This window comes from Heterodontus francisci, chromosome 2, assembly GCF_036365525.1.
Source record: "Heterodontus francisci isolate sHetFra1 chromosome 2, sHetFra1.hap1, whole genome shotgun sequence".
NCBI classification, from domain to species: Eukaryota; Metazoa; Chordata; class Chondrichthyes; order Heterodontiformes; family Heterodontidae; genus Heterodontus; species Heterodontus francisci.
The window spans coordinates 78,027,951-78,037,783 of record NC_090372.1 but is presented as its reverse complement, the minus strand read 5'-3'; the positions used below and the strand labels follow the sequence as shown (position 1 = coordinate 78,037,783).

At 44.1% G+C, this 9,833-nt stretch overlaps 1 protein-coding gene across 3 annotated transcripts in view; it reads right to left on the bottom strand.

Moving 5' to 3' along the window:
• Positions 1–7,067: 7,067 nt before the first annotated feature.
• Positions 7,068–9,833, bottom strand: part of chn2 (chimerin 2) — a 397,580-nt gene continuing 394,814 nt past the window's right edge. For all 3 annotated transcript variants that reach the window (XM_068059521.1, XM_068059512.1, XM_068059531.1), the window contains one exon: positions 7,068–8,700. In XM_068059521.1, coding sequence (XP_067915622.1) covers positions 8,529–8,700 — 172 coding nt within the window. In that variant the 3' untranslated portion in view covers positions 7,068–8,528. The remainder of the gene's footprint in view (positions 8,701–9,833) is intronic.

Sequence of the window (9,833 nt, the reverse complement as noted above, 5' to 3'; positions counted from 1 at the left end):
GACAACGGCACACGAACCTGCAGTGGAGATGTTCCCACCGGCCTGTATGCTATCAACTTCAGTGAAAGATTGAAAGGGACCTGCATCTCCATTGGAAAAATTGTCCTCCATCAAGGCATTAACATGCACACATAGCAAGCTACACCTTTGCTGCACTTTGATGTGACCGGCAGATCAAATTTTCCCAGGGCTATGATGGAACCAAAAACACAGCAATGCAAGGAAAGTAAGGGTGTGACTGCAGAACCACAAATGTAAGGCATGTCGGTAGCAAAAGAAGTGAAAAATTTGCGAACGGCAAACAGTTGTCATTGAAGACCAAAGAGTCAAATAGCAAAGATAAATTGACACTAGACACTTTCTGAAATGCTTTGAAGCATCAATCAGTTCCTGCCATAGGCCTCAAATAAACATTTTCCTTTTCATCTGAAACAAAGCAAATGATTTACAAGAGTGCATCAAATATTAAAGTAAACAAAGATGTATTTAAACTTCTGCAATATGTGCACAATATATACAGCACCCATGCCACCTTTGTGCTAAAACTAATTCTTTTTCCATTTTGTACCACTACGTCTAAGTGCTACCTTGACATTAACAGCTGAGGTGGAGGCAGTCTTCTCAGTGCACTGCCCCATTGCTGTGATGACCGTGGCTCCATCCTACCGGGGGTCTGCAGCCCTGGTGCGCAAGTATCCCCCAAGTGCTCGCCTGCTTGGGGGGCAGATGAGACGCCGCTTACCCTGAGGTTGCCCTGAGAGGAAGGCCCCAGGGCAGTTGGCACATGCTTGTCCTCCATCTGGGTGCATGATGGCATCTGCCTATCTCCAAGAGGGGAAGGAGCACCCATAGGGAGGTCCAAGTTCCTTGTCACCCTCTCACTTAGACTCTGCTGCATGGAGCCCATGGCTACAGCAATGGAGTGCAGGTCAGAGCGGGTATAGCTTGAGTGGACAACCAGACTCGACACGTAGCTTGCCAAACTCTCGACTGAGGAAGCCAGACATTCATATGCCTGGGACATAGCAGACATCATGGCTTGCATGGACTCATCCATAGCATGCATGAACTAATTCATGGCATGCACAATGCCACGCATGACCTCAGGCATCTGACATATTTTCCACATGGCTTTTCTGCACATCCAGCAGACTTTTTATAGCAACAAACAGAGGATCATCATGAGCATGGGCTGAGTAGGGGCCTAGACCCCAGCAGTCATCTGATTGTCAGGGGACCCGGCTGGCACATGCTCCCTCAACTGCTAGGACGTGTCTGTGTTGCGCACACCAGATTGTGACCCAGACGGTTTGCAGACCGTGTAAACGTATCTGCGCTGGCTGAGGTGGCAGAAAAGGTGGGTGACGGTGCACCCTCTGGGGCATTGGTTTCATCTTCCTCCCCAGAGGAGGAGTCTTGGGCCTATCGGCATTCAGAAACTCGAGTGTGGGCACCTGCAGTAGAGACACAAATAGAGGTACTTTAAGCATCAGTTGAACGTGAGTTCATACACTTTACATTGATGTGTACATTTGGCTGCAAGACTGAAGAGGACACTTCATCCTTACTCCTTGTGGATCCTGCCTCGCCATTTGTGATTGCCTGGCCTCCTTCCTCTTCTGCCTTCTTCTCAGCTGGTGTCAGCATTCTGATGTCTGGGACACCTCCTGCCTGCTTGTGCTGGTTGTGGTTTCATTTGTCTTGCAGGAGACAGTGCAGATTTAATGACATGTCAAAAGATGAATCACAACATTTGTATACATGCATTGACATCACTCATTCAGGACTGGCTTTCACACGACACATCCAAGCACATCAACAATGCTAAGACCACTTACGCACGACGATCTGAGCAAGTCATTGATATGCTTACAACACTGCACCCAAGTTCTGCACTTCACTCTATGGTTCGACACCTCCTCTGCTACCTCTATCCAGGCTGCCTAGGTGGGAGGGTCTTCTGACCGCATCTGCAGGGAAGTGGACCTCCCGCCTTTCCCTGAAGGCGAGCCTACAGGGAGGCATCACTGAACCATGGGGCGGGATGCTGCCTGCTGGCTGACATTTTCTTTGCTCTTACTGCAGTGAAAAAAAAATGATGGGGAGTTGCTGCTGGGATTGTTAAATTAAGGAAGGAAAGACCAATTACAAATAAGTAAAAGGTTGAATTTTGATAACTCCAAATACACTTACATAACACGAAGGCTGCTGCTCTTGAGCCTTGAAACACAGAATGCTTTATAGCCGTGGCAGTCGTGGTATTTGAGCCAGTGACTGCGGATTCTGCCAATGAAAAGCCATACCCATTGCATGATCGCATGTGTCTCCCATCTCCTTCACCGTGGGATCCACAAAAAATAGTAGAAGCAGAAGTTACGCCATCGTCCCCTCCATTCACCAGGAACGTTGCAGGACTCATAAAATACCGGCCTGTAAGTGACTAATGTTACTTAAAAGCAGCTAACACCTCTTAAAGGGAAGGGGCATTGTGGCTGCAAGAAGTGGTGGGAGTCATTTAAAATCTGCGCTCTAATACTTTGAACGATGGCTGAACATGGGGGAGAGCGTGCACCAAGATTTTCTGACAGTGGACTGGAGGCCTTGGTGCAAAATGAGGAGAGGAAAGACTTCCTGTATCTTCAGTGGGGCAGGAGGCCCTCCAGACACATGCTCAGGAGCAGTGGGAAGTAGTTGTGGCAGAAGTCAATACCAGGAGCTGGATTTTGTGCAGAAGGCCGGGCTGGAAAGGCAGGAGGGGGATCCCCACCTCCGCATTTTTTCAGACTCCCGGAGTGATCCTCTGGTCTTTTTGGGTCAAAGACTTAATAGGGACGGGGATCCCACCCCCCAGAGCTGCCAGCCAATCAGAGCAGAGGGCCAGCAGCTCAGCAGTATCAGCTGGCCAGTACTGCAGAGGCCTCGGACTCGGGCCCAGCACTGGAACTCCAGAGTAGTGGTAGGTGAGGTGGGGTCACCATGGTCAGTCTGGAAGGCCCCAGTGAGGGCCCATGAAGGAGGGAACCGCACCCCCCAAGCCCACAGGGAGGGTGCTTTATTTTCCAAGGTGTTCTCTCCCCACAGTGGAGGACAACCCCCCCCCCCCCCCCACTGCTGGAAAGATCCCAGTGGCGGCAGGAAAAGGCCCTTACTTGGCCTCTAGGCGGGAAGGTCATCTTCGGCCAATCCTGCCCCCAGAAGAATTGGGACTTGGATTCCCAGCTTTGGATTCTGTGGCGGGTAATTCTGCGGCGATTCTCTGGCCCCACCCACCATTAAATCTGCCATCGGGATGAGAACAAAATCTAGCCCGAGGAGTGTAGCTTCATAATCACAGAAACAGTGCAGAAAAATGGTTAGTAATCCAGTATGAATTGTCAAGGTGAGTGAGTTCAATCTTCAAATGGCATATCCTACCAACTGCACCAGTAACCTCACCCACTGCTCAATTTACAACCTGATTCCCAGCTACCAACAATTTCTATCAATCAGTACTTTACCCTTCAATTCATACAGTTTCCCTTACCCTCACAAACTTAGCATTGTTGCAAGTCTCACTACCACAACTCAGAGCTTGCACACATTGGCAGCTATTCAACTATTACAATCACATCATCAAAACATATCACAACACACTTATTGACACACTTCCCTCTTTCTTGCAAGAGAAGATGGCACTTAACAGGAGGCAGCAGGAAAGAAAAGGAGAACAAGCATGGAGGAGGCAGTGCTGGCCATCATGGGAAGGGGCATCGCTGGGGCTGTGGCCACTGGTGGGGCCAGAGGGATCAATGATGAGGATTTCTGCATACTTAATCCTACTTCGCTCTTCCCACTTCTTCCTCGCCCCAGTCTTTTCTGACTTACAAGCTGCAGATGCTGTAAGCACTTCCTTATTTTCTCCTTTTTCCTCACTACAACCCAACCCTGGTCCCCTTTTCATTTCGGATACCCAAGATCTGGAACCTTCCCAGTCAGAGCAGGAAGAGGAAGATGACAGTGAAAATGAAGAGACACTGTCACTCAACTTCACATTTGCAGGCACTAAGAGATTGATACTGCATATTTGAGAAGCTAGCTTAGAGGAGGGATCTGCGTGTGGTGAGACATTTATCCTGTGTGCGCAGGAGTTGGGGTTGGGGGAAAGGAGAGTGCAGATACCAGCTAGCTGGAGGGTGAGGGCACACACTACTTATGCTGCAGAGGTGTCAGATGAGGATTTTGATGGCCCAAGCTATTGAAGAAAGCTGATGGGTGTACATAAACAAATGCTTGGTGCACTGGAAAGCCAGCGTGCAATGTCAAGGAGCATGGAGGTGTTCAGCACCAACTCCTCACAGTGCTTTGCACAGAGATTTGCAATTTGGAACTGGTGGTTACCTCCTTCAGGACACACATGAAACTCAACAGCATCTGATGACCAATATCACAACTTCAATTTCAGCACCAACAGCTTCAATCAAAGCTTTGAATGCTGCAGTGGAATCTCAAGACTGCTGTCATCATGGCTGTGGATACCACCCTTCAAAAGAGCTTTAGGGCCTCACAGCAGTCCATCACTCTGTTCTCCAGTAGATTAGCAGGATTGCTGAGGCGTTGCTATGGGAGAGAGGCAGTGGTTCCATGGAACAGCAATCTGCTGTTCTCTCTCAGGATGACTGCATTCCTGCTTCCACCTTTGCTACTTCACCAGTGCACTTGCTGCTGCTCGTTAGCCAGCCAGCCCAGACTGTTGCCACCCATGCCGAGATGATGCAGCCAGACGACAGGGCCTCTAGGCCTAGAGCCGCTCAAGGCTATCTGCAGTCTCCTCCATTATAGGTCAGCAGCCTTCCATCACTCATATTGCAGCCACTAGGAAAGAGCCTTCATGGGACACTTGGATAGGCAAAGACACATGGAAGACTGGTAATAAGAGAATGCCCAAGGGTGATTAAGTAATGCATGCAAAATAAACTAATGAGTGAATTTATAAAGTTGGATTGGAATATACATTTTCTTGTCGTTTTTAGTTTTGTATTGTTGGAAAGAGCATCACGCGATGGTCATTGATTGAGGAACGGTAAGGAGTGTGGGATTGTCGGTGAATGGGGAGGTGCAGTTGAGGTTATCGGTATCACTCATAAATAGACTGATCGCGTACAGCCTAGGCAGAATGGAGTTGTCTACGTTGTAGTCTTTTCTCTTCGTGTTGTGCTTGCTCCTCCCCATCATGTTCTCACCTGATAGTGGATGGCAAGGGCTGTTCTCTCATAATGGCCAGGTTATGCAGCGTACTACCCCACATCTTGTCGCTTAGCTGAGTACAGCAGGGCTCTCCAGAGCAATCCAAACAGCTGAAGCATTGCTTGAGGACATTGACAGTATGCTCTATAAGTTCCCTGTGGCAGCATGGCTCTCATTGTAGGTCTGTTGTGCACATATGCGTGGGTTCCTGACTGTACTCATGAGTCATATCATAAGGGGATAACCTTTGTCATCCAGTAGCCAACCTTTACCTTGCTGTGGTGATTCAAATACAGGTGGCACAAAGGCCACTACTGCCAGGATAATTGGCATTCATTTGCATGATCCGTGGCTTGTGGTCGCACAACAACAGCACATTGAGAGAGTGGAATCCCTTTCAGTTCCTGAAAATGACTGAGTTCAGATGGGGAGCATGCAAAGCACCATTGGGAAGCAGTCTGAAAGAAGCCAGCCACATAAAAGTTAAGAGCCACCGTCACCTTGGCAATCACAGGCAATATTCTTGCCCTGCTTTGAGGCTGCAGTAGTTGGCAGATTCTATTCATAACCTCGCTTGTGAAGCAAAGGCATCGTGTGCATTGGTCTTCGCTGACGTGGTATTAAGAGAATTGCTTCCTGAAGACTTTCCACGGATATGGTCTCCTATGAGTGCCCTTCTCCCCCACCTCTTCCCTTTCTAGCAGCTTGTCCTGCACTGCATGGCCTCTCTTCATTTTCCCAGTCATGTTCAATTCCCAGAGAAAGCTCAACTGGGCCACCCATGTCTAAAGCAACTTCTTTCAGCACAATAATTTATGAGAAGAAAAGACCAGCCAGACCAATGTCTGTATTCAAACATTGGACAAGTAAAGGAAACCTCCAAAAACACATACAGTTGCACTAGCAGCTGGAATAAATAATCTAGCAACTAATCTGTAAGTACTTCATGATCCCTTTAAATAGAACTGGTGGGGGATGGCGGTGGGGGAGTCTTTATTTCTGTTCAACATCATGTTCAGCTGTGCAAGGTTAAGTTGCTTGGGTATGGAGTATGAAAATGGCAGTGGCTGCAAATCAGTAGTGCACAGATTCACATCATTGTCTCACCGTTCTGCATGCTGCCAGTGGTCGTTAGGCGTTTGCTTGCAAACCCCTTTACCAAGACGGTGTCCTGAGCACTTCCCATCAGTAGTACGTGCGCAGATCTTGGACCCCATTTTCGAGTCTTATGTGGCAGCGTTGTGCATGAAAAAAAAAAGGATGCTAGAGAGTTCAATTTAGCTTCCTTTATTTTTAAATTACTGAAATAAATTATCTTGGGGAAAGGGGAAGAATAGTTCAAAACAGAAAAGTTATTAATATCCTTATTCTCCAAAATTTCAGTAGAGCTATTCGAAGCTATCAACAGTTGCTGTTTCGCTCAGTTGGGATGAAAAAAAGGAAAAAAAATAAACAAACCTGCAGTTCTGATTATGCATCCTTAACATGTCACAAAGCACTTCACAGCCATTAAGTCCTTTTGAAGTATAAGTCACTGTTGGAACATTGTACAACACGTCAGACAACTTGCACACAGCATTGTCCCACAAGCAACAATGAGGTAAATAACCAGGTAATCTGCTTTTGGTGATTCTGGTTGAGGGACAAATGTAAACAAGAATTCCCTTGCTCTTTTTCGAATGCAGCAGAATGTTTCAGCATATCTCCGTTTAAGAATGACATCCTTAAAGTATTGGCATGTTATTATTGAAATTTCTGCTACAATACAGATTCCATTTGATCTTGAGGTAAAGAGAAAAATTCTTCCCCCAGCTATTTGTTGATAAAAATCAGTAATTTGCAGGTTTTAAATTTAATGGTACATTTAATAAAATTTTCACAGTACATTGTATAATTTACAAAGTAAATCTGGTATCAATTTACACATTAATAGATGGGAAATAAAATAGCCAAAAGCTTTCAAAGCAAAACATTTCATATGCAGGTACCAGTGACTTTGCTCAGTTCAAATGAAAATTTACATCTCAAAAAAATTAACAAGTGGTCTTTTAAACATTTGCAGCATTTGCTTTGGTTAAACCATATATTTGCATTTGAAAACTATCAAAGTCATCCACAGAACACTTCTTGGAACAAACAGCTTTTTATCTAGTTTAAAAATATTTGTTTTGAAAATATTAATTAACAACATCTACCAGGGGATCACTGTACCATTCTCATACAAATATGCCATTCCAAAACATGAATGGTTTGATAAGTTTTATTTAACCAAAGTGATGTATGAAAGGAATTTGCTATGAAAGTATGATGTTTGACAGTTTTGAAATGCAGTTTATATAAGTATGATAACCAGGAATATAGCTAATGTTCACAAAAAGATATAAAATGGAAGAACTACAGAAAATCCTTCCACACTCTCCACTTTGGTGATTTCTCGCTATCTTTACCAAAGTGATAACTAAACACAATTTTATACATATATACAATTAAATGCCTTCCATGAATCACTAGGCGCCAGTCATAAATATAGCAATGTGACAAATTAATCCAGTTCTCAATGTGGACTGAGAGTAAATACAGTAGGGGAGCTTTGAGCAGAAGAGAAAAAGTGTCCAATGATAATTAAAGATTAAGAATATTACTATTAGAATACCATCCCTTACTGCTGCATGTGGATGGCATGTTTTTCCCACAATTATTACAAAATTTATCATTTGTAGTATATTAATAATTTGTTATATGTAGCACAAGTTTCTATTTAAGTTTAATGGGTAATAATTCTTGAAAAATGTATACGTATAAATTAGTTGATATACCAATTTATAGAGACACTTAGTGCAATTCAAAATTCTGTGATGTAATTCACATACAAAACAGGTAAATACTATTACAAATAAAAAATACACTCACTCTGCACTAAGCTAACTTTGGAGTGGAATTCTGACTATTGGCTTTACTGGATGAGCATATATGTATTATATATATAAAAAAAGATACCAACTCTGTAGCTTTTGGTAATCACATATCATTTTTACTTGTTTTTCCTATATTATATAACTTTGTCCTATTGTTGTTGGAAAGCATGTAAAATAATAGGATATTCTTCCCCAACCTCAACACTCTTAATTAAACATCTACTGCCTAAAAAGCAGGCTACAGGGAATGTTTTGGCATTCATCTGCAGCATCACAGACTTCTTAAGTCTACATAGCGAACCTTGCAAGGAGATACTAGCACCAGTGCCTTTGCAGCTCAGTCACAGATAGTAACTACAATGTAGGTTTTACTTCATATTGTTTTTCCTCTTAGAACAAGACATCTTCATTTTCAATCAAGAGTTGGACAATCAGTCTCTGGTATTGTATGTCATTCAAGGTTGCCAGCGAATTCTGTTCAGGGGGTCGCATTAATGTAGGCCCAAACACAATTCCAAGGTTTTCAGCATTCATCAAATTGTCTTTTTCAAGCATAGTGACCCTATAAAGAATCAAATTAGTATATTAGATAAATTTTGTGATTGTATAGCACTCCAATACTTTTCAATGTTTATGTTCTGTTCTAAATTTCCATTGTTTCAAGTAAGGCAGACACTAGCAACTATACCCTAAACTAAGGCTCTCATGTTGCTCTAACCAGTTGTTTTAACAGCAGCAGTGGATGGCTATTTCTCAATCAATTCAAGATACGATGAAAACCCTAGATAATTTATAGTTTGTAACAGAACACCAAGATGGCTCCTGGGCAGTCAGCTCCCTAGGGAGCTCTTCACTGTTCATGTCTATTTGCGGCCATCTGCTGACATCCGTTGCTCTTTCTTCCCACTAAATTGTCTCTTCTGCTGGTTCAGTTTCCCTGATTCTAACAGTGGGTGTATTTTTAGCCCAAGCTTCAGGTTAACGGTTAGTTTACATGGCCTCTGTCTGATGGTACAAACACCATCCCCCAGCTTTACCTTGTGAGTTCTGGTAAAGATCTGGATAAGACCTGGATATGTTTTTTCTCTCAAATCTGGCTTCAAATTCCTGGCTTCACTGGGCACCAAGATCATGTTTCTGTACTGGACTAGACTGGAAAAAATGTAAGACTTTGCCTCTGTCTATAATCTGCTTCTTTTTTATGATCTGTGAACTGTGTAAAAGATCTGGAAAAATCTAGATCTTGATCTTCTTTCTAATTTGGATTCAAATTTCTGGACTTATCTCAACATGAAAAAGACGCTTTTGCTCTGGACTACACAGGTTACAATGTACGCCCCAACTTGGTCTCTGAATTGCTGCTCTGTTGTGATATTTAAAATAACTTGGTCAGTTTACTGCGCTTTCCCCACTGCTGTGATTGAGAGACTTCAATCTCCTGCTGAGCCTGAGACTGGCCACTGGTTATACTAGTTTTTCAGCTTCAGCCTTTTCTTGGCCAGAAAATCACTTGCCTGCACTGAGTTCACTCCTAAGCGACCTACAGACAGACCATCTGAGGGCGAAGTAGCTGGAGGGTTCGGGGGATGGAAGCGGTGACCTGCAGCTGCTTCCTTCACACACCTGGAGGATAAGATCACACTTACACGTGTGGCGATCTGGGTTACAACATCAAGAGCTAATGGCTAAGGGAGA